General features: G+C 44.5%; 1 protein-coding gene across 2 annotated transcripts in view; it reads left to right on the top strand.

The window, feature by feature from the left end:
* The window catches only part of STPG1 (sperm tail PG-rich repeat containing 1), a 98,425-nt gene that overhangs the window by 8,128 nt on the left and 64,583 nt on the right, over nt 1-25,714 (top strand). For both annotated transcript variants that reach the window (XM_066575091.1, XM_066575092.1), the window contains exon 2: nt 9,633-9,754. In XM_066575091.1, the coding sequence (XP_066431188.1) occupies nt 9,641-9,754 (114 nt within the window). In that variant the 5' untranslated portion in view covers nt 9,633-9,640. The remainder of the gene's footprint in view (nt 1-9,632; nt 9,755-25,714) is intronic.

Below are 25,714 nucleotides of genomic sequence, written 5' to 3'. Positions count from 1 at the left end.
TCACAGCAAGCACAACTCTTGTCAGGAGTCTGTGGAGCACATTCTGTTCTGAAAAAAATAACATTTGCTGTGCATGATGACTTCTCCAGGGACCCCGCAGGAACAAGGGGCCGGATCACTATGAGAAGTCAAATGGCTTCTATTACCCGCGGATGGCGTGTGCAAATATGTTCATATGAAGGAGCCTTTAGAGTTGCCTTGTATGAGGCTAGCAATCCCACACACTCGTTCGCCCCACCGCCAGCTCCTTGCTGGCTTTCATGCTCTGTGTGCCGTTTTACAGGCTCCGCACACATAGCTGTCAAGTGTATTTACATGTTGTGGTTGAATAACTGTTTCTACACAAGATAAACTAGATTCCACTAGAATCTGGGAATACTGTCTACATGGCTGCCCAGATGTTCACATTTTATTTGTGAAATTACAAGTCGACTAAATCCAGCTGATTGTAGGACAGTTTATTGGTAGGAGCTCACAGGATCAGCTGTTATCCATCTGTCATGGAGGCACACACTTCCATGACTCTGGAGCGCCAGCTTGTGCTGAGAACAGAGGTTGATAAGATCTGTAGGCTCCAGGTATTTCTGCCGTACCTGTGTAAGTGATGGCATCATTATTTAACCCCTTAACGACCAGCCCATTGCCTTTTTACGTCCTACCCAAGTGGGCTTTATTCTCTGAGGACGTAAAAACATGCGTCCTACAGAGAATAAAGCCCCGTGGGCTATGGACGTGACAGCTCCATGCTGTCGGTGCCCGCAAGTAGCCGACAGCATGGAGCTGTCATCCTGGGCTGCGGGCAGTCCCCCCCCCCCCCCCGGCATTGAGATCGGCGCTATCCAATTGATAGTGCCGATCGCAATAAAGTTTTAAAAAAAGTTTAAAAAGTTAAAGATTCAGCTGCCCTGAAAGTACTCACCCGACTTCCCCGATGTCTGCTGCGGTGAAAGGGTCCTCCGGGACCCGGCGCGGCTCTTCTGCGCATACGCGCCAGACGAATGACATCACGCGCATGCGCAGAAGACTGGGAACCCTGGGGAGTTTAAAATCTCCTGGTTCCTGGCTCCTGAAGGTAGCCGGGAACCAGGAGATGTCCCCGGGGACCGCGAAAAAGTTTAAAAAAAACCTAAAAATAACGTTAATTTCACCTTCCCTCATGGATCGGATCCATGAGGGGAGGTGAAAATACTCACCCCCGGTCCTCAGCGGTGTCCTGGTCTTCCGGGACCTGAGTCCCCTTCTGCGCATGTGCGCTCGATGATTGATTTTGCAAGAAGCCCCGGGAACGCTCACCTTCCTGCAGTTCCAGGAGCAGCTTGTTGAGCGCCTTCTGTGTGAGACCGCCGCACCTCCGCAAGCTTACGAAGACTCACGAAAGGCTACTTTTTACACCCCATACTCGCCACTGAGGTCAAGAAATGACCCCCAAAAAGCATGAGAGGAGGGGGGATACCGGTTTTATTGCCCCATGTGCCCATTCCAACCATCCTCCGTAATTACCCCTGTCTTCGGAAATACCACACAGTTCACATTATTCCTTTATCTAAGATTTGGGAAAAGCCGAAAAGGGCGCGGAGGGAGGGGGGGGGGGATATTTTTAGGGAGTCAAATTTTATTCTGTACAAGTGAGCAATGGGGCCTGGAATTTATTCAGTTGTGCCCTGCAATCCAACGGGTGTTCCCTCCATTATAGGCCTTGTCATAGGCCCTGTAAGTAGATTAGGGCCACAATGGGTATGTTTCTGAACTCGGGACAAACAGGGGTATCCATTTTGGGGTGAACGTCTTCATTCCTATGTGTGCTGTACAAAATAAACCTGTTTTTAAATTGAAAAAATTCTCAAAAAAATTGAAAATCGTATTTTTTCCTTCTGCTTTGATTAGATTCATTCAAATACTGTGGGGTCAAAATATGCAGTACACCCCTAGATGAATTCGTTAAGGGGTCTAGTTTTTAAAATGGGGTCATTTAAGGGGGTTCCTTATCGTTTTAGCCACTCAATGGCTCTATAAGTAGGCAATGGTGCCTGGAATTTATTCAGTTGTACCCTGAAATCCAACGTTTGTTCCTTTCATTATAGGCCTAGCCATGTGTCCTGTAAGTAGATTAGGGCCACAATGGGTATGATTCTGAACTCGGGACAAACAGGGGTATCCATTTTGGGGTGAAAGTCTTCATTTATATGTGTGCTGTACAAAAAAAACTGTTTTTAAATTGACGCAATTGCCCAAAAAATGAAAATCGTATTTTTTTTCCTACTGCGTTGCTTAGATCTATTCAAAAATTGTACGGTTAAAATACACAGTACATCCCTAGATGAACGCGTTAAGGGGTCTAGTTTTCAAAATGAGGTCATTTGTGGGGGTTCTCTATTGTTTTTGGCGCTCAAGAACTCTACAAGTGTGCTATGGGGCATAAAAGGCCTTCAAGCAAAATTTATGTTCTAAAAGCCACCGACTGCTCCTTTCATTTTGGGCCCTGTTGTGCATCCAGACAGAAGATTAGGACCACAATGGGTATATTTCTGAAAACTGCACAAACAGGGGTATTCATTTTGGGGTGCAAGTCTTCATTCACATGTGTGCTGTACAAAAAAAGCTGTTTTTAAAGTGAAAGAATTACCAAAAAAATGAAAATCGCAATTTTTTCCTTTTGCTTTGCTTGAATTCGTTCAAAAACTGTGGCATCAAAATACGCAGTACACCCCCAGATAAATTCGTTAAGGGGTCTAGTTTTCAAAATGGGGTCATTTGTGGCGGTTCTCTATTGTTTTGGCCGCTCAAGAACTGTACAAGTGTGCTATGGGGCCTAAAAGGTCTTTAAGCAAAATCTATGTTCTGAAAACCACCGATTACTCCTTTCATTTTGGGACCCGTTGTGCATGCGGACATAAGATTAGGGCCACAATGGGTATATTTCTGAAAACAGCACAAACAGGGGTATCCGTTTTGGAGTGCAAGTCTTCATTTATATGTGTGCTGTACAAAAAAAAGCTGTTTTTAAAATGACAGAATTGCCAAAAAAACGAAAATCACAATTTTTTCCTTTTTCTTTGCTTGAATTCATTCAAAAACCGTGGGGTCAAAATGGGCAGTACTCCCCTAGATAAATTTGTTAAGGGGTCTAGTTTTCAAAATGGGGTCATTTGTGGTAGTTTTCTATGGTTTTGGGCGCTCAAGAACTCTACATGTGTGCTATAGGGCCTAAAACGCCTTCAAGCAAAATTTCTGTTCTGAAAGACACTGACTATTCCTTTCATTTTGGGCCCCATTGTGCACTCAGATATAAGATTAGGGCCACATTGGGTATATGTTTGAACACAGGACAAACAGGGGGATCCATTTTGGGGTGTAAATCCTCATTTTCATGTAAGCTATAGAAAAAAATGTCTTTAAAATGACATATTTGCAAAAATATAAAATTTTAATTTTTCTCCTCTAAATTGAATTAATTCCTGAAAAAAAACTGTGGGGTCAAAATACTCATGACACCCCTCAGTGGATACATTAAGGGGTGTAGTTTTTAAAATGGGGTCATTTGTGGGGGTATCTCTTATTCTGACACCTATGAGCCTTTGCTATCTTGGCTTGGTGCAGGAAAATAAAGTGTTCCTCAAAATGCTGAAAAGTAATGTTAAATTTGTACGTCTCCTAAATGGTTAAAAAAACATAAAAGTTTTTCAAATGTGCATTCAGAATAAAGTAAATAGATGGAAATATATATCTTGGCAAAAGTTTGTACAGTATGTTTGCACATATTTGATATATTACACTTGAAAATGTGAAAAAACGATATTTTTTCAACATTTTCCCAATATTGGCACTTTTAATAAATATACACAAATTATATTGGACTATTTTCACCACCTAAATGAAGAACAACATGTGGCGAAAAAACAATGTCAGAATCTCTTGGATATGCAAAACCTTTACGGAGCTATTCTATGTTAAAGTACACATGTCAGATTTCCAAAATTTGGATTTGTCACTAAGAGGTTAATGGTCGCCGTACTTTGAGAGAACTTGTGTTAATATGATGGCCTTTATTGGAATTCGAGAAACTGGTTAGTCGTATCGATGAATCGCCTGCCACCTGGGCCGTTTAGACCAGACTGTTAGGAAGTGTTGGGACCAGTGGAGGAATGAGGGCATGCACAGAAGGTGACTGGGCTCAGGACGCCCTCGACAAACCACCAGTAGAGAGGATCATCCGACAAGCATGAGCAGCTCCAACAGTTTCATTGTCCGCCCTCCAGAGACAGGTGGCACCATCGTTACAGGCCCGTGTCTGTCAAAACCATTTCCAGGCACTTGGCTGAAGGAAATTTTGTCTCGCTTCGCCCATTACATGTACGGCTATTTACACCCACTGTCATCTCAGTTTGCAGTGGTGGCGTGAAACTGGACTGCTATAAAGTGGAACCTGTTTTTCATCAGTGATAAATCCAGGTTTAGTTTGGCCACTGCCAACAGATGTATTTGTGTTTGGAGACCTAGGGGTTAGCGCGTAAATCCTGCCTTTGCTGTGAACGGCACACTGCCCCCTGCTGGTGTGATGGTCTGGGGGGGCCATAGCATATCACAGTCAGTCACCCCTAGTACTGCTATGAGGGACAATGATCGCTCAGTGATATGTTCAGGACATCCTGCAGCCACATGTGTTCCTCTCATGGCAGCTTCCAAGAGGTATTTTCCAGCAGGATAATGCTCGGCCGCACACAGCAAGGGGGTCATAGGAATACCTGCACTACATTGTCACTCTACCATGCCTGCCTGGTTGCCAAATTTATCACCAATAGAACATGTATGGGACCATCTGGGATCCCAACTTCGACAGCCTACAAGTTTGCATGATTTAGAGGCTCAGTTACAGCAAATGTGGAGCGATATGCAGCAGGATACCTTATGGAACCTATATAGCTCTATACCCTTCCGTATAGCATCTTACATCCAAGCTAGAGGCAGTACAACAGGGTACTAGAGCCTCAATGCCTGCTCGTATCACATCTTGTATCCAAGCTAGAAGTGGTCCAACAGGGTACTAGAGCCTCCATGCCTGCTCGTATCACATCTTGTATCCAAGCTAGAGGTGGTACAACAGAGTGCTAGAGCCTCCATGCCCGCCCGTATCACATCTTGTATCCAAGCTAGAGGTGGTACAACAGGGACTAGAGCCCCCATGCCCACCCGTATCACATCTTGTATCCAAGCTAGAGGTGGTACAACAGGAACTAGAGCCCCCATGCCCACCCGTATCACATCTTGTATCCAAGCTAGAGGTGGTACAACAGGGACTAGAGCCCCCATGCCCACCCGTATCACATCTTGTATCCAAGCTAGAGGTGGTACAACAGGGTACTAGAGCCTCCATGCCTGCTCGTATCACATCTTGTATCCAAGCTAGAGGCAGTTTTTTTCTTTTTAATGCATTAGCCTTGGGCCGGCGTCACATGAATATAATATAAGATTACAACGTATTATGTGTGCGAAACGCCGTAATTTGCTGGCAATCATGTAAGCATCGTGTAATACACGATTGCAAAAAAAACCGCAGCTTGTTCTATTTTGCAGCATACTATGCGCGAGACAACCCATTGTTCTCTATGGGCATATAATCAATGCCGCTGATATGTAACTGCATTGCTTATGGGCGGCGTACGTGCATGCCGTTGTGAAGCGACAGTGCGGAAAGTTGAAGAAAAACAAAAAAACATGTAGACTGCGCATGACAGCGTGCGTGTGATATGCTGTCATGTGCAGTACCATATAGCTTTCATACATGTCAATAGGCCGGCTCATCGCCGGCTTCACAGCGGTAAAACCTAAAACCTTGCGCAGGGTTTTACGCATACAGCCTTAGGGGGTTTATTGAACTTGGTGAACACTGCACACGGGCGGATTTACATTGCGGAATCTGGGGTGGCTGTCAGCCCTCACATTCCGCAGAAAATACCTTCTATAGCATGTTATGGAAAAGCGTTTTTTCCTGCACATGAGCAGAAATCGATTGCAATTTTCCACTTGCGAAGGAAAAATTGCAGCGTTCTCTATTTTGGTGCAGTGTCCGCATAGACAGCTTCCATTGAATTTAATGGAAGCCGTCTGACCTGCGGCCCTTCAGCAGTTAACATTGCATAAAGGCCGCGGGACCCGCATCATCGCATAGCGACGGTGCTGGCAAATCTGTACTGCACAAGTCCGACGGCAAGCCGTCCAGACCATCCGCAGTACAGAAGAAGACAAGAAATGACAAGTATGCGGGGTCACCGGCTGGGCACAGGGTCGGATTCCGGTGTGGGATCCTGCATCTGGAATCTGACCTGGTCGTGTGCAGCCGGCCTAAATGTTGAGACTCCAAGAATACTGCATGAAGAATGGTGCAACTCCTGACATTTGAAAAAAGAAGCTGGGTAACCATTGTCACTGTCTGTCATACAAGTGCAGACTGATGACATGTTACATGTATCCAGAACACGACACAGTAATAGTACTTATCATAGACATGACAAATCTATCAACGTTGTGTACTTCCATGCAAGGAGATAACCTGCTTCTTCATGTAGTGATCTTTATTATAGATGAGCGAGTATACTCACTAAGGCACATTACTCGAGCGAGTAGTGCCTTAGCCGAGTATCTCCCCGCTTGTCTCTAAAGATTCGGGGCCGGTGACAGGTGAGCTGCGGGGGGGGGAGAGAGGGAGAGAGAGATCTCCCCTCCGTTCCTCCCCGCTCTCCCCCACCGCTCCCCGCCGGCCCCCGAATCTTTAGAGACGAGCGGGGAGATACCAGGCTAAGGCACTACTCGCTTGAGTTATGTGCCTTAGCGAGTATACTCGCTCATCTCTAATCTTTATTAATTCCTGACCAAATGTTGGGATAATTACAGTGTGTTAATTGAATCCAATAATTATTTGACCTGCATAAAGATGCCAATTAAAGGCAGGCTGTCACCAGGTTCATGCTCTCTCCGAACAACGGGCAGCGTGAGCTCTGTGCTGAGACTTATATCCCAGGTCTTTATGTTTTTATTCTGAAACCTGTGACATTTTAGAAAAACCTAATTTAAAAATCCACTCAAAACAGGGCTTGGAGCCATAGGGACAGGCCTCTCCTGCTCACACCGCCTAGACTGACATCGGTCTCTATATATAGAGACTTGTGGGTATAGGTGATATGGTTGCGGAGAAGCTGGCGGACTTGGACATCATGACACTGGTGACAGGTTCCCTATGTAATATATTTTACTGTGATATTAAACGCTGTGGGGGGGAAAAAATGCAACCTTGGAGGTTGGTCACACAGAAAGGTTTTTTTGCATTTTTATGCTAATTTCACATGTGTGAGCCCGTGAAACTCTGCCCGATATCGCACTCCCCAATACGAGGCGTTTGTGTCAAAAATGTCTCGCGTCACTTCAGGGAAGAATCGATCCTTCAGCACTTCTGACGGACAGGCAAGTGTTTCCCATTGTTTTCAGTGGGAAACCTCGCATCGCACTCGCGTACACCTCGCACGTGGTGTGATGCTTTTGCCGGCCTCATTGAAAACAATGGGCGAAGCGATGTGAGGCAATACCTAAAGATAGGACATGCCACATTTTTTTCCAGCACCGCGATGCGGGAATAAAAAAGCTCGCGTGTATGACCCTATCCAAAAGAATGGGGGCCTATTCATGCAGGATTTGTGCATCTTGATCAAATCATGCACAATTTACTTGACCGTATGAAAGTGACCTGAGGCTAATTTCACATGGCGAGTGTGAAATTCGGCCCCATATTGCGCACACCAATGTGCGATTTCCATGCAGATGTGAGGCGATTTGTGTCAAAAATGCCTTGCATCACTTCAGGGATTGTTCTCAATGGAAAACTTTGCATCGCTCTCGCCTGCACCTCGCACACCTTGCAATACTTTCCCAGTCCCATTGAAGACAACGTGCCAGGCGTTCCGTGGGAACGCCCTAATATAGGACATGCTGCAATTTTTTTCCTGCACTGTGACGCAATGTGGGGAAAAAAGGATGGGGTTCATATTCGGGCGCGATTTGTGCATCTCACCTGTGTGAAAGCAAACTTATGAATAAAATTGAGGCTTTACATGCCATACTTGGAAGGAATTTCATACTTTAGTCCATCTTCATCTTAGCAAATATTTCTCTCACATATAGTGATGTTAAGAACCAAAGGCTAAATAACCAAAAGGACTAATCTGATTTCCCTCTCCAGAGTCACTGGGACACTAAAGTCAATTCGAATACCTCCTTCAAGTTGTCACTAGAGGGCAAAGTTGTACCATGAAATGCTTAGATGACGGTGTACCGAGGAAGTAAAGTTAGACCTTTCTGTCCTTAGGCAAGAGGGTCATGAGTCAAATCAATATATAATTTGTTATAAGAATGCTGAGGTACAACTTCTTCAGATAACTACCCCTCCACAAAGATAAGAGAATTGTCATGTGACCTTTCTATTACTTTGCTTTCTAGTTATTTTCTCTGCATAAGTAATTAGTAAGGAGACATGATAAAGGTATCACTACATTAAAATAACTGCATAGGACATGTTTTAATGCCTTTCTTATCTTACTGCACTTAAGCCCCATTTACACACAAAGATGACGTATGAGCACAAAGTTCATTCAAAAGATAGGATGATTGACCGTTTGAGCGATCATTTTGCATAAGCTGCTAATGGACACTAATGCCCATTAGTAGCTTTTTAACTTTATATGCATGTAAATGAACTACTCATCGCTGTATGCAGATAACAGCGGGTGGTCTGTTATCTGCATACACAGCCCCTTTGTTCTCCCGCGGGACTGCAGCTGAATACAATGTTATCAGTGCTCCCTGCTATCAGGTTTGCGGCCGAACTATAGATTTTAAACTCAACATAAAATCATCGTTCCTCCGAATAGCAATCGATGGTAGCATTTATACGCAACGATTATCGCTCAAAAGACATAGTTTGAGCGAATTTTGAGTGATAATAATCGTCTCGTGTAAATTGGGCTTTAAACAGGGCAAAATGGTATGCTGACAGATCCGCTAAGGGTTAAACTTCTAATAACTTTATTAGAAAATTGTTACTTAAAGAACTTTTCTTTAAAAAAAAATGTAAATAAATTTACACCTTATTCACAGGATAGGGAATAACTTACTGATCATGGGAGTCCAATTGCTGGGTCCCCCACTGATCCCATAAATTGATGTCTAGTGTTCCTGCATGAATGGAGCCGTGAAAGTACATGCTTACTACCACTTCATTCATTTCAGTGGGACTGCTGGAGATAGCCATGTTCAAGCACCCAGCTATTTCTGTTTGGTTCCATTGAAATGAATGGAGCAGCATTAATTCCAGTCCATTTGTTCAGGGATGCTTGGAACCATAATTTTCCAGATTGGTGGGGGTATCAGCAGATAATTGGTAGAGGGATAACTTGTTGTAATGGTAGTGCCCCATTAAATCAGTGACTAATATAGCCTTAAAAGTGACTCTAAATGGTAAATTTAACCTACGTACATCGAAGATGTTAAAAGTTATTAAACCTTATGTAACTAAACATATCACTGGTTTATATGCAGTTTTCTTCTCTCACTTACTGTTTCTTTTTTTTTTTTACTCTTCTTTTAAGGATTCAGGATGCCCACTACTCATTCCTCGATTCCAACAAAATACCAGACTGTGTATATAGCGGAGTCAGAAAAAAAGGGTTTCCACTCGGGGTCACTGAGATTTTCCTACAGTCCTTACGAGGTAATTTGAAGGCTCTTCTGTTGATTTATTCATATTATATTTGGATAAAATATAGGTTCCTGTGGGCACTTAACACACAGCCGTTTTAGTATAGTGTTTAGCACTGCCTTTTCAGCGTTGCGCTAAACTCTGTACAACGCTCCTATTCATTTCAATGGGGCTGCTCACACAAACATCAAAACGCAGCTTTTCCAATGCTGCACTTTGACAGCGATGCTGTCAGGACCGGCGGCTCGCGGGTTCGTCCCTCGCCGCTGGTCCTGTCACACAGGCAGCTGCCATGGCCGCCAGGCTCCTTCTCACCGCCGGGTTGCTAGTAACACGGGGGGGCAGCGTCCTCGGCTCCATGGCTACCCGGCACTCATCTTCTTCGCCTCCCGCAGGGCTGGGTGTTCCCAGTGGCTGTCAGACTCCCCACCCCAATCAGCTCTGGGGCGGGAGCTCTGACAGGATTTAAACCTGTCTGTGTGTGCAAATGGTTGCCAGTGTTAGTTTGGTCTTCCAGCTGCACCCGAGTATTGTTTGACTCCTGTTGTGACCCTGGCTTTCTGACTTTCTTCTTTCTGGACTTGACTTCATTTTTGCCTGACCCCTTTGTACTGCATACCCTCCTATTGCCGACCCGGATAGTCTGACCATTCTACTGTTTGTTTGTCTGCAGTGTCTGTTTGTCGTTCCCGTGTTCCGCTTCCCTAGTTTAGTGTAGGGACCGCCGCCCAGTTGTCGCCCTGGGGTTTAGCCCAGAGGGGCAAGTAGGCAGGACCAGGGGTTGCGGGTTTTCTCAGGGACTTCCATTATCCTGGACCCTGTCCTGACAGTTGCATATTCTATCTTTGGCTGTTTTCGGCTCATTGAAATGAATGGGCAGCGGTTTCAGTGCTGCCAAAATGCGGCACAACTTGGTACCACGTTCTTGGCAGCGCTAAACGCCCTAGCTACACTACCTGAAAAAAAATCAATACTCACCTAGCTGCTTCCATCTGGTCCCAGCAGCTGCTCTCTGGAGCTCTGTGCAGGCTTCCCCTGCACTTGTCATCCCGACAAGGCATCTCTTTCAGGTAACGGGGATTGAAGACCCCGCCTCCAGCAAGAGATTGCTCTGATTGGCTGAGGCGCTTGGCCAATTACAGCCATTCATAGAAATCTCTCGCCGGAGGAGTGGTCTTCAATCTACGTTAGCAGCAAAAGATGGTCTGTCAGGGATTACAAGTCTTGGGAAGCCTGCACAGAGCTATGGAAAGCAGTGGCAGTGACCCAACGGCATCTGCTAGGTGAGTATTGCTTTTTAAAATTTTTTTAGCTTCCTTGCAGAACGCGTGCCAGCGCTGCTGTAAACGCAGCGTTGAAAAACACTGCGTTTCTGCAAACGTCCGTGTGAGGGAGGCCTTTTGCACACTTTGAATTCTTTTTCTGTTCAACCTCTGTAATACAGCAGCCATAGACTTTTTATGGGGCACTGTTGTACCTCTGTATGTCTCCGATTTCATTGGACACCATATTATGGAGGTAATCCTTCTAGATAGCATATCTGTGATGTGCAGTGCACTACACGATCGTATATATAGTCCCATGTGCTGCCATCTAGCCTCCTGCATAAGGCTGTGCTGTGTATACAAGGCCTTACTTTATACGAGGGGGTCCTGATAAGTCTTTGTTTCTGTGGTAACGAATGTTACATCACATGAAAGCCTTATGTGTCTAATATATGTTTTAAAAATTTTGTGTTTGTGGCTTATGGCAACAGTCATCTAGGCATGCCGGAAAACAAAATGGCGGAGTCTAAGGTAATATTCACAGCAAATGAGAGCAGAGGAGTGATAAAATTCTTGTTTCTGCTAGGAAAGTCCGCGAAGGATATTCATGGTGATATGTCGCAGACATTGGGGGATCAATGCCCTTCATATTCTACAGTTAAGAACTGGGTTGCCAAATTTAAAACGGGCCACTTCAGCACCAATGATGAAGAACGTCCTGGACGACCGAGAGAGGTTGTTGTCCCGGAGATTGGCGATGCTGTGCACAACCTCATTCTGGAGAATCGGCCAATTTCAGCTAAAAGAATAGCAGACATCATGGGGATTTCTGGTGAACGTGTTTGTGTCATTATCCATGAACATTTGAATATGAAGAAGCTATCTGCAAAGTGGGTCCCTGAATGTTTAACAACAGATCAGAAAAGCATGCGAGTGAAAACTTCCAGGTCCATTTGTCAGCGTTTCCGAACTGATAAGAACTTCCTGGATCGACTGGTCACTATGGATGAGACCTGGATTTATTTGTATGACCCTGAAACCAAGAAGCAGTCAAAAGAGTTGAGGCACAGTGGTTCTCCTCGCCCAAAGACGTTCAGGGTGCAAAAATCAGACACTAAGGTGGCTGGGATAAGGAGGGTGTTCTGCTAGTGGACTATCTTTAAAATGGTTCCACCATCAATGCAAGGTATTACGTTCAACTTTTAGATCAATTGAATGCAGCTCTGAAGGCCAAAAGGCGTGGCAAGCTGTCCAAAGGAATCTTTTTCCTACAAGACAACGCCTCCGCTCACACTGCACAAGCGACCACGGCAAAACTGGTGGAGCTAGACTTCCAGCTGGTTGCCCACCCACCTTACTCACCAGATCTAGCTCCCTCCAACTATCATCTGTTTCCAAACCTGAAGAAACACCTCAAGGGGACCAAATTTCACACCATTTCTGATGCCATGGCTGCTACGGATGACTGGTTTGAGGCACAACCGAAATCCTTCTATTTGCAAGGCTTACAGAACTTGGAATACCGATGTAAGAAGTGTGTTGACATCAGTGGAGAGTATGTGGAATAAATGTAAAGTTTCATCTTCCTATCTCGTTTCTTTCTGGGTAAAGCCAAAGACTTATCAGCAGCCCCTCGTGCCTATATAAAGTGTAGGAGCTTCAGACACACATGTACTACATACGAGCGCCTAGGAAACATTGTCTTCACTTCATTATAAGCAGGTATATAATTTATTTTCCAATGCACGTATAACACCAAAATATTTTGTGGTGCACCATACAGATTGCAGTATCAACATCACATGAAGGGTCCAGTTTATTTCTGCAAAGAAAAAAAATATTTTATTGTTCGTATAACGAGTGTAATTAGGGTATTGGAAGCCTCTATGGCCATGATGGCGAACCTATGACATGCGTAGCCATAGTCGCTGACACGCGGCCGCTCACCCCGTTAATGAATACCATCAGGGGCCGCGACTCCCCTGCTGGTATTCACTAACCAGCGCTACTAGCAGCGCTAATCTCGGCGCACACTGGGATGTGTGCGCTGGGATCCTCCGTCCCCTGACGTCTCCTACCTGTTAGTTCCGCGTCTGGGGGAGGAGGCATCCTGCAACACACTGACGTCACAGTGTGTGCCGGAGATCATCGCTGTTGGCGGCGCGCCGGGCACAAGAGAAGCAGAGCATCCACGAGGTAAGTACGTGGGTCTCGTGGGGGGCAGTCACGGCTGGGGAGGCCCACTGAAGGGGGCAGTCACGGCTGGGGGGCCCACTGTAAGGGGGCAGTCACGGCTGGGGGGGCCCACTGTAAGGGTGCAGTCACGGCTGGGGGGTCCACTGTAAGGGTGCAGTCACGGCTGGGGGGCACATTGTAAGGGGGCAGGCAATTCTGGGGGGCCGCTGTGGGGGGCAGTCACGGCTGGGGAGGCCCACTGAAGGGGGCAGTCACGGCTGGGGGGCACATTGTAAGGGGGCAGGCAATTCTGGGGGGCCGCTGTGGGGGGCAGTCACGGCTGGGGAGGCCCACTGAAGGGGGCAGTCACGGCTGGGGGGCCCACTGTAAGGGGGCAGTCACGGCTGGGGGGGCCCACTGTAAGGGGGCAGTCACGGCTGGGGGGTCCACTGTAAGGGTGCAGTCACGGCTGGGGGGCCCATTGTAAGGGGGCAGGTAATTCTGGGGGGCCGCTGTGGGGGGCAGGTAATGCTGGGGACCGCTGTGGGGGGGCAGATACTGCTGGGGACCGCTGTGGGGGGGGGGGGGGCAGATACTGCTGGGGGCCGCTGTGGGGGGCAGATACTGCTAGGGGGCCGCTGTGGTGGGCACTGTCACTGCTGGGGGGCCGCTGTGGTGGGCACTGTCACTGCTGGGGGCCACTGTAGGGGGAGCTGTCACTCCTGGGCACTGCTGTGGGGGCGCTGTCACTGCTGGGGGCCACTGTGAGAAGCACTATCACTGCTGGGGGCTCATCATTACTGAGATAAGTGAGGTGGAGGCTGGGAGAGCCGAGGGCCTGTGCTATGGGTGTTTCGGGTTTGTTAAATACAGTTATACATTACAATTATGCATATTTATTATTTAAACTATAAATATCGCGAATTTATGGATTTTTTTTTTCTCGAAGTGACACACCACCCGAGTTATGCTTCGTTTTTTGTGAATTTTGACACACTGAGCTCAAAAGATTGCCCATCACTGCTCTATGGATTACTGTAACCATAAAGCCACTGGTGCTACTGTCACATGAGTTTGTACAAGTTCTCATAATAAGAGACTACATGATTAACCCCTTCACGACCAAGGACGTACCGGTACGTCCTGTGGCCGCGGGGTATGTATGAAAAAAGGTTGCGATGCAACCTCTCTGCATACAGTGCGGGTGTCAGCTGTTTATAACAGCTGACACCCGCTGGCTATAGCCGCGAGCGGCCGCGTGGCCGATCGCGGCTATTAACCATTTAAATGCCGCGGTGAGATCGGGGGAGCCGTGCAGGTGTCATGGCAGCCGGGGGCCTAATGAAAGGCCCCAAGGCTGCCTTAACAGACTGCCTATCAAGCCATCCACACAGGGTGGCTTGATAGACTGCCTGTCAAAAAGCAGTATGACGTAATGCTATAGCATTACGTCATACTGCAGGAGCGATCAAAGCATCACATCTTAAAGTCCCCCAGGGGGACTTCAGAGTAATGTAACAATAAAGTTTTTTTTAATTGAAAAAAAAAAAAAAAAAGTTGTAAAAGTTTAAATCACCCCCCTATTGCCATATCTATTATTAAAAAAATCTAAATAATAAATTAAAAATATGTATTTGGTATCGCCGCGTCCATAAAAGTCCAAACTATTAAAGTAGCACATTATTTTTCCCGCACGTTGAACGTCGTCCAAAAAAAAAAATAAAGAACGCCAGAAATGCACTTTTTTAGTTACCCCGTCTCCCAGAAAAAACGCAATAAAAAGGGATCAAAAAGTCGTATGTATTCCAAAATGGTACTGTCAGAAACTACAGGACATCCCGCAAAAAATGAGCCCTTGCTCAACTACGTTGACAGAAAAATAAAAAAGTTATCGCGCGCACAAAATGACCGCAGAAAATAATTGAAAAAAATTTAATGTCTTTGAAAAAAAAAAGAGGAGTATAGTAAAAAAAAAACTATACAAGTTTGGTATCGTAGCAATCGTACTGACCCATAGAATAAAGTTATCATGTCGTTTTTGTTGCCGTTTGTGCGCCGTAGAAGCAAGATGCACTAAAAGATGGCGAAATGTCGGGTTTTTTTTTCATTTTACTCCACTTAGAATTTTTTAAATGTTTTTCAGTACATTATATGGTACTTTAAATAGCACCGTTGAAAAATACAACTCGTCCCGCAAAAAACAAGCCCTCAATGGATCAATAAAGGAGTTACAATTTTTTTAAAGGGGGGAGGAAAAAACGAAAATGGAAAAAGAAAAATGGCCGCGTCATTAAGGGGTTAAAGGGGAGATGAATGGGACTGTAATACCAAGTGATGGCTCAGTAAAGAGCTGATAAGTGGGAATCCCGAGCTACAGACCTCTGCTGATGTGCTAGTGATACCCTATCTTGAGAATCGGCTATTATCTTATAACTGGGCAATCCCTTTATGAAACAGAGGGATGTACTCATCCTGAAGAGTGAAGGTATATAAGCAGTAAAGATACACTGGAATACATTGTTTCAGACCAGCACATGGACCACTAATTCACTTCATTTCGAGTGTCCGCTTGTAGAGGAGAAATACTAAAGACCTAGAGAAGCTATCATCGACTTGGAATTTAAGTAGTTCTTTCTAAATTTAAAAAGCTAACTATGGCCTATGCAGGATGACCACTTTAGCAGTGCAGTCTCTGGAGCACAGCGGTTGTCTCATCTTCATTGTATGGTGTCACCTCTGCATGATCTCAGAAGCACAGCTTCTCTCTTGTGTCATACTTCGAAGTAAGTGAATTTAAAAGGTTGCATGTCTGGCTTGTTCCCTTTTGCATCTAATAAAGTTGCGATGATCACATGACTATTGTAAGGCTAGGTTCACATCACTTTGTGCCTCTACATGTGGCTTAGGGTGGCTTTAAATGGGACAGTTATCGGCTGGATAGCCTTTCGAAATGGTCACTAACGCATACGAAAGATTGTTTTTTATGTGCTTTTAGACAGTACAATTGTTTTTTTCCATTTTGTGGTCACTTAAGTGCACACCTCCCTGCAGAAGTTATCGGCTAGTCGTCGAAAACAAACAGTTGCCTCCTTGCACCAGACGATAATTAATCACCTGATAACTATTTTTAGGTGAGCTGAAAAGAAGCGACTAGTCCACCAATTATCATTTGCTACCTGGTTGGTGGCTGTGTTTACACGGAACAGCTGTTGCTTACATTCACTATTCAGGAACTATTTGGAAGATGTTGTCCCATGTAAAGCCAACCTGTATGTCCACTTTCCAATTTGTTCGGCATAAGGATTCCTCAGGGTGCGGTGCTCTTATGGGTGTCCCTCTTGTTGTCCATGTTCTGCGTGTGGCGATTACGTACCCTGCAGTCTCCCTTTTGTGGAGCCGAACCTAGATTTGGCACTCTGGAAGAGCTGTTGGTTGGCAGTCTAGGCAGATGGTGGAGCATAGATGGCTGTCACTGTTTTGGTTAAGGAACAATACTTGTCCCCAACTTGGGGGGTTTGGATATAGGTCAAGGGCCCTTCTTCTTCCAGAGTAGGCTTGTGATGGACTACACCCATGTGAACTTCTTTGTGTGGCAATTTGGCAGCACTTTTCAAAAGGCAGAATACACTTCTGTATTTTTCCATCAATGATGCTTAGTACAATTTTAGATGCTGTACAGAAGGGTGATGCATAATAGTTCACATAATCAAAACTATTTGACTATGGCTTTGTGCCTGTTTTTTAATTGTTTATGCATGTCCTTGTGTGTATTCATTCATGTAATCCTGTTGATTTTTGTGCCAACTGTGCTGCTACAGCAATATTACCAATACATACCTTTCTGAATACTGTGCCGGGGTATACAATAGTTTCTTAGGGTGCATTCACGCGCAGTCAATTTGGCACAGATTTTTGGCAGTAAAAAATCCACATCAGAGTCCATGTCAAATTCCCCACCATTGGTGCGTATGTTGCTGTGGATTTTCAGCACATATTTAACAGCCAGTTATCATTCCAGTTATTCTGGATGCAAAGTGCTTCTGGAATAGTTTATCACAAGCTTAGTTTTTAGAAAAAAACAATTCTGATGGCTTTATTTAACCCCTTAACGACCGGGCCATAGTGTTTTTACGTCCTCCCGAAGTGGGCTTAAAAACATGCGTCCTACAGAGAATAAAGCCCCTCGGCTTCTGGACGTGACAGCTCCATGCTGTCGGTGCCCGCAGGTAGCCGACAGCATGGAGCTGTCATCCCGGGCTGCGGGTACCCCCCCCCCCCGGCAATGCGATAGCGCCGATCGCAAAAAAGTTTTAAAAAGTTGAAAATAAGTTAAAGATTCAGCTGCCCTGATGGATCGGATCCATCAGGGCAGCTGAAATCACTCACCCGCCGCACTGCTCCCCGCTGTCCTAGTCCTCCGGGCCCCGAAGCCGGTCTTCTGCGCATGCGCGCCAGGCGGCATTACGTTAGCCGCATGCGCAGAAGACCCGGAGTCGCGGGAGATTTCAAATCCAATGGATAACGGCGATTGCGGAAAAGTGAAAAAAAGTTTAAAAAAAGAAAAGCTTCACCTCCCCTCATGGATCGGATCCATGAGGGGAGGTGAAAATACTCACCTCGGTCCTCCCCGATGTCCCGGGACCCGAAATCCCCTTCTGCACATGCGCGCCCGATAATTGACATCGGGCGCGTGCACAGAGGGACTCGAGCCCCGGGAAATTCAAAATCCCTCTGCTCCTGGCTGCCATGTGTAGCCAGGGGCAGAGGGCTTATACCGGGGACATGATCACTGTCATCCAATGGATAACAGTGATCATGTAAAGTTAAAAAAAGTGTAAAAAAGTTTAAAAAGCGTACGTTTCATCTCCCCTCACAGATCATATCCGTGAGGGAGGATGAAAGTACATACATTAGGCCCCGGATTAATCCGCGGACCTTACCCCAGCTTCTGCGCACGCGCCCGTCGCCAAAATGGCGGACGCATGCGCAAAAGCTGTGGATTGCCAGGATAATTTAAATTCTCTCTGCTCCTGGCTACAAAACGTAGCCAAGAGCCTGGAGATTTCACGGGGGGCCGCGGTGAGCGGTTCCTGATCACGTGTTCGCCGTTATCCAATAATGGCGATCACGTAAAAGGAAAAAAAAAATTTAGAAGTTTCATCTCCCCTCACCGCTGTGATCGGTGAGAGGAGATGAAACTTTTTACCAGAGGCCTCCGTATTTGCACCCTGACGCAATCCTCCTTCGTGAACCTTCCCGAATTTTGCACATGCGACCGCCGGCAAAATGCTGGACACATGCGCAGGAGTCGGGGAGCCCAGGAAATTTAAAATCTCCTTGCTCTCAGTGACCATCGGTCGCCGAGAGCCTGGAGCAGTGACGGGTGGCCTCGTTGAACGGTCGCCGGTCACCTAATAAAAAAGTAGCGCTCTAACATAGGTCGGTCTCACATGACCGGATAGGAATTAGATTCCGCATGCGTCTGATCCGAGGTATTGTGCAAATCAATCGCATTGGATTACACAATTCTGCTCACATTATCGGGTTGGAATTGCATAATCCACTCGCAGAAAAGAGAACGCAGCAGGTTCTATTTTACCGCGGATATCCGCAACATAGAGCCTATTGTGCTCCATGGTCGCGGATATACCCGCTGCCCATACGCAACTACGTTGTATACGGGTTGCGGGTACCCACGTCATTGCTAAGCGACGGTGTGGGAAATACAAACAAAAAAAGGTGTACTGCGCATGACCGCCTGTGTGAGTAGGCAGTTATGCGCAGTACATTACGCGGCCGTATGCAGGGTCACAGCCGGGCTCACAGCCGGGATCCGCTGCGGGCCTCCGCAAGCGGATTCCGCCTATGGCTGCGTGAGCCCGACGTTATTCAGACCGCTACCTGTAATCTGTAATTTACAAGAAGCCTCGGGAACGCTTGGCTTCATGCAGTTCCAGGAGCAGCTTGTTGAGCGCCTTCTGTGTGAGACCGCCGCACCTCATCAAGCTTACGGAGACTCACGGAGCGCCACTTTTTACACCCCATACCCGCCACTGAGGTCAAGAAATGACCCCCAAAAAGCATGAGAGGAGAGGGGATACACGTTTTTATTGCCCCATGGGCCCATTCCAACCAGCCTCCGTAATTACCCCTGTCTTCGGAAATACCACACAGTTCACATTATTACTTTTATCTAAGATTCGTGAGCGCCGAAAAGGGCGCAGAGTGTGTTGGCGGGGGGGAAAATTTTTAGGGAGTCAATTTTTATTCCGTACAAATAAGCAATGGGGCCTGGAATTTATTCAGTTGTGCCGTGCAATCCAACGGGTGTTCCCTCCTTTATAGGCCTTGCCATGGGTCCTGTAAGTAGATTAGGGCCATAATGGGTATGTTTCTGAACACGGGACAAACAGGGGTATCCATTTGGGGGTGAACGTCTTCATTCCTATGTACACTGTACAAAAAAACTGTTTTTAAATTTAAAAAATTGACAAAAAAATTGAAAATCGTTACTGCTTTGCTTAGATTCATTCAAATACTGTGGGGTCAAAATACGCAGTACACCCCTAGATGAATTTGTTAAGGGGTCTAGTTTTCAAAATGGGGTTCTTTATAGTTTTGGCCGCTCAATGGCTCTATAAGTGGGCAATGGGGCAATGGGGCCTGGAATTTATTCAGTTATACCCTGAAATCCAATGGGTATTCCTTTCATTGTAGGCTGAGCCATGTGTCCTGTAAGTCGATTAGGGCCACAATGGGTATGTTTCTGAGCACGGGACAAACAGGGGTATCCATTTTGGGGTGAAAGTCTTCATTTATACATGTACTGTACAAAAAAAAACTGTTTTTTAAATTGACGCAATAGCCCAAAAAATGAAAATCGTAATTTTTTCTTACTGCTTTGCTTAGATCTATTCAAAAATTGTAGGGTTAAAATACACAGTACACCCCTAGATAAATTCGTTAGTTTTCAAAATGGGGTCATTTGTGGGGGTTCTCTATTGTTTTGGCCGCTCAAGAACTCTACAAGTGGGCAATGGGGCCTAAAAAGACTTCAAGCAAAATCTATGTTCTGAAAGCCACCGATTACTCCTTTCATTTTGGGCCCCGTTGTGCATGCGGAAATAATATTAGGGCCACAATGGGTATGTGTCTGAAAACAGTACAAACAGGGGTATCCATTTTGGGGTGCAAGTCTTCCTTCATATGTGTGCTGTACAAAAAAAGCTGTTTTTAAAATGACAGAATTGCCAAAAAAACGAAAATCCTAATTTTTCCCTTTTGCTTTGCTTGAATTTTTTCAAAAACTGTGGGGTCAAAATACACAGTACACCCCTAGATAAATTCGATAAGGCGTCTAGTTTTCAAAATGGGGTCATTTGTGGGGGTTCTATATGGTTTTGGGCGCTCAAGAACTCTACAAGTGGGCAATGGGGCCTAAAAGGACTTCAAGCAAAATCTATGTTCTGAAAGCCACTGACGACTCCTTTCATTTTGGGCCCTGTTGTGCATCCAGACATAAGATTAGGGCCACAATGGGTATGTCTCTGAACACGGGACAAACAGGGGTACCCATTTTTGGGTGCAAGTCTTCATTCATATGTGTGCTGTACAAAAAAAGCAGTTTTTAAAAATGACAGAATTGCCAAAAAAACGAAAATCACAATTTTTTCCTTTTGCTTGGCTTGAATTCATTCAAAAACTGTGGGGTCAAAATATGCAGTACACCCCTAGATAAATTCCTTAAGGGGTCTAGTTTTCAAAATGGGGTTCTTTATAGTTTTGGCCGCTCAATGGCTCTATAAGTGGGCAATGGGGCAATGGGGCCTGGAATTTATTCAGTTATACCCTGAAATCCAATGGGTATTCCTTTCATTGTAGGCTGAGCCATGTGTCCTGTAAGTCGATTAGGGCCACAATGGGTATGTTTCTGAGCACGGGACAAACAGGGGTATCCATTTTGGGGTGAAAGTCTTCATTTATACATGTACTGTACAAAAAAAAACTGTTTTTTAAATTGACGCAATAGCCCAAAAAATGAAAATCGTAATTTTTTCTTACTGCTTTGCTTAGATCTATTCAAAAATTGTAGGGTTAAAATACACAGTACACCCCTAGATAAATTCGTTAGTTTTCAAAATGGGGTAATTTGTGGGGGTTCTCTATTGTTTTGGCCGCTCAAGAACTCTACAAGTGGGCAATGGGGCCTAAAAAGACTTCAAGCAAAATCTATGTTCTGAAAGCCACCGATTACTCCTTTCATTTTGGGCCCCGTTGTGCATGCGGAAATAATATTAGGGCCACAATGGGTATGTGTCTGAAAACAGTACAAACAGGGGTATCCATTTTGGGGTGCAAGTCTTCCTTCATATGTGTGCTGTACAAAAAAAGCTGTTTTTAAAATGACAGAATTGCCAAAAAAACGAAAATCCTAATTTTTTCCTTTTGCTTTGCTTGAATTTTTTCAAAAACTGTGGGGTCAAAATACACAGTACACCCCTAGATAAATTCGATAAGGCGTCTAGTTTTCAAAATGGAGTCATTTGTGGGGGTTCTATATGGTTTTGGGCGCTCAAGAACTCTACAAGTGGGCAATGGGGCCTAAAAGGACTTCAAGCAAAATCTATGTTCTGAAAGCCACTGACGACTCCTTTCATTTTGGGCCCTGTTGTGCATCCAGACATAAGATTAGGGCCACAATGGGTATGTCTCTGAACACGGGACAAACAGGGGTACCCATTTTTGGGTGCAAGTCTTCATTCATATGTGTGCTGTACAAAAAAAGCAGTTTTTAAAAATGACAGAATTGCCAAAAAAACGAAAATCACAATTTTTTCCTTTTGCTTGGCTTGAATTCATTCAAAAACTGTGGGGTCAAAATATGCAGTACACCCCTAGATAAATTCCTTAAGGGGTCTAGTTTTCAAAATGGGGTTCTTTATAGTTTTGGCCGCTCAATGGCTCTATAAGTGGGCAATGGGGCAATGGGGCCTGGAATTTATTCAGTTATACCCTGAAATCCAATGGGTATTCCTTTCATTGTAGGCTGAGCCATGTGTCCTGTAAGTCGATTAGGGCCACAATGGGTATGTTTCTGAGCACGGGACAAACAGGGGTATCCATTTTGGGGTGAAAGTCTTCATTTATACATGTACTGTACAAAAAAAAACTGTTTTTTAAATTGACGCAATAGCCCAAAAAATGAAAATCGTAATTTTTTCTTACTGCTTTGCTTAGATCTATTCAAAAATTGTAGGGTTAAAATACACAGTACACCCCTAGATAAATTCGTTAGTTTTCAAAATGGGGTCATTTGTGGGGGTTCTCTATTGTTTTGGCCGCTCAAGAACTCTACAAGTGGGCAATGGGGCCTAAAAAGACTTCAAGCAAAATCTATGTTCTGAAAGCCACCGATTACTCCTTTCATTTTGGGCCCCGTTGTGCATGCGGAAATAATATTAGGGCCACAATGGGTATGTGTCTGAAAACAGTACAAACAGGGGTATCCATTTTGGGGTGCAAGTCTTCCTTCATATGTGTGCTGTACAAAAAAAGCTGTTTTTAAAATGACAGAATTGCCAAAAAAACGAAAATCCTAATTTTTTCCTTTTGCTTTGCTTGAATTTTTTCAAAAACTGTGGGGTCAAAATACACAGTACACCCCTAGATAAATTCGATAAGGCGTCTAGTTTTCAAAATGGGGTCATTTGTGGGGGTTCTATATGGTTTTGGGCGCTCAAGAACTCTACAAGTGGGCAATGGGGCCTAAAAGGACTTCAAGCAAAATCTATGTTCTGAAAGCCACTGACGACTCCTTTCATTTTGGGCCCTGTTGTGCATCCAGACATAAGATTAGGGCCACAATGGGTATGTCTCTGAACACGGGACAAACAGGGGTACCCATTTTTGGGTGCAAGTCTTCATTCATATGTGTGCTGTACAAAAAAAGCAGTTTTTAAAAATGACAGAATTGCCAAAAAAACGAAAATCACAATTTTTTCCTTTTGCTTGGCTTGAATTCATTCAAAAACTGTGGGGTCAAAATATGCAGTACACCCCTAGATAAATTCCTTAAGGGGTCTAGTTTTCAAAATGGGGTCATTTGTGGGGGTTTTCTATGGTTTGGGGCGCTCAAGAACTCTACATGTGTGCTATGGGGTCTAAAAGGACTTCAAGCAAAATTTCTGTTCTGAAAGACACTGAATACTCCTTTCATTTTGGGCCCCGTTGTGGACTCAGATATAACATTAGGGCCACAATGGGTATATTTCTGAACACGGGAGCAACAGGGGTATCCATTTTGGGGTGTAAATCCTCATTTTCATGTAAACTATAGGAAAAAATATGTCTTTAAAATGATAGATTTGCAAAAATATGAAATTTTACTTTTTCTCATCTAAATTGAATTAATTCCTGAAAAAAAACTGTGGGGTCAAAATACTCATGACACCCCTCAGTAAATACACTAAGGGGTGTAGTTTTTAAAATGGGGTAATTTGTGGGGATATCTATTATTCTGACACTCATGAGCCTTTCCAATCTTGGCTTGGTGTAGGAAAACAAAGTGTTCCTCAAAATGCTAAAAAGTAATGTTAAATTTGTACGTCTCCTAAATGGTTAAAAAAAACCGAAAGTTTTTCCAATGTGCGCCCAAAATAAAGTAAACGGGTGGAAATATAAATCTTAGCAAAAATTTCTATATTATGTTTGCACATATTTAAGATATTGCAGTTGGAAATGTGAAAGTTTTCCCAATTTTGGCGCTTTTAATAAATAAACACAAATTCTATCGGTCTATTTTTTACGCCTAAATGAAGTACAACATGTGGCGAAAAAACAATGTCAGAATCGCTAGGATATATAATGCCTTTCTGGTGTTTTTCCATGTTAAAAAATCTGACACATGTCAGATTTGCAAAATTTGGCCTGGTCATTAAGGCGCAAAAAGGCTTGGTCACTAAGGGGTTAAGGAGATGATCCCACGATTAAGACTGAGTAAGGCTAGGTTCAGACTGTAATTGGGAACCTTACTATGGTTTCTATACCAGGGTTGTAAAACGGCAGTCATACTGAAGCATAGGCGTTAGAGATGAGTGAGCATACTTGCTAAGGGCAATTACTCTAGCAAACATTGCCCTTAGCGAGTACCTGCCCGCTCGGAAGAAAAGATTCGGGTGCCGCAGGGGGCGGGAAACGGAGGGGAGATCTCTCTCTCCCCCCCGTTCCCTCCTGCTCACTCCCGCAACTCACCTCTCACCCGCGCCGGCAGCCGAATCTTTTCTTCCGAGCGGGCACGTACTCTCTAAGGGCAATGTTTGCTAGAGTAATTGCCCTTAGCGAGTATGCTCGCTCATCTCTAATAGGCTTGCATTAGTCAAAAGTACCAAAGGTGCAACTTTTGGTCTTAGTTTTAGAAGGCTTCCGTCCACTATTGATGATGTGCTACATCGTGTAATTTGTGCTATTTTATCCTCCAAAAATAACGGAAATGAATAGAAACTTTGTGAGACGGCAAAGTTATTGGTGACAAGTGAAAGTTTACGGTTCCATTCTGAATTCCATTCTTGGGGATTCATAAGAAACCCCAAATTGGAAATCCACAGCGTACACCGAAATGACAATAAATTAATATTTATTTGTAGGAAACAGCTTTTTAACACATTATCATTATGTTTGTATGCAAATAAGGATTGGAAAAGTATCTCCGCAGCGCCACCTGTTGGAAGGTAACCTCCTTATAAGTCAGTGTTTGACTTTTCAATAGGCCTTGACAACATGGGTTGGGCACACAGACATAAGCGCATTTAGATGTGCATTTGCGCTGCATATTTGCACAATGGACGTTGCGTATTTGTGTACCCATGTGCATGTTTTACTGTACTTTTTGCATGTACAAATCATAGAAATTTGCGCGCACAAAAAGATATGCAACCATGCTCCCATTCATTAAAATGGGAAATTGGTGTAATTAGTTTAATATGTGCTATTTTTCTGTGCAGATGTGCAGGAAAATAGAGCATGTTGTATATATATTTTTTGTGCAAACAGAATGTGCGTGCAAAATACGCTTATGTGAACAAAACCATTGAAATCAATGGTTTCTATTCACTGCAAACTGCGCACGCGCAAATTTTTTGTGCTTAATACGCTGCACAAAAACATTTGTGTGAATGCAGCCTAGGGATAGAAGTCAAACCGGAATCTTCTTCAGAATCTTCTCCCATTGGCAGACAGGCTGTTTTGGGGTGTTTGCCCCTTGTCAGTGCAGAGCAGGGTATTGGTTGGCTGGGTGAGAGGCTTCAGACATGAGTCTGGGCAAATAAAGTTTCTCCTTGAGGAAAGCACAAGTTATTTTACTCATTATTATTTTTGAAATGTCGCTCTATTTGGTAACAGACAAAAGTGATCATTAAAACTAAGTTTTATATAACTTTAAACCACAGTGATTGGCATGACCCGAGATGTATTCAAATGACGTGCCTGCTTTAATATGCCCTTAGATGCCCCACTTTATATTTGGAATGCATGTATT

The sequence above is a fragment of the Eleutherodactylus coqui genome, chromosome 1 (assembly GCF_035609145.1).
Source record: "Eleutherodactylus coqui strain aEleCoq1 chromosome 1, aEleCoq1.hap1, whole genome shotgun sequence".
In the NCBI taxonomy this organism is placed as follows: Eukaryota; Metazoa; Chordata; class Amphibia; order Anura; family Eleutherodactylidae; genus Eleutherodactylus; species Eleutherodactylus coqui.
The sequence above is the reverse complement of the archived record's forward strand: the minus strand, read 5'-3'. Positions and strand labels throughout refer to the sequence as shown.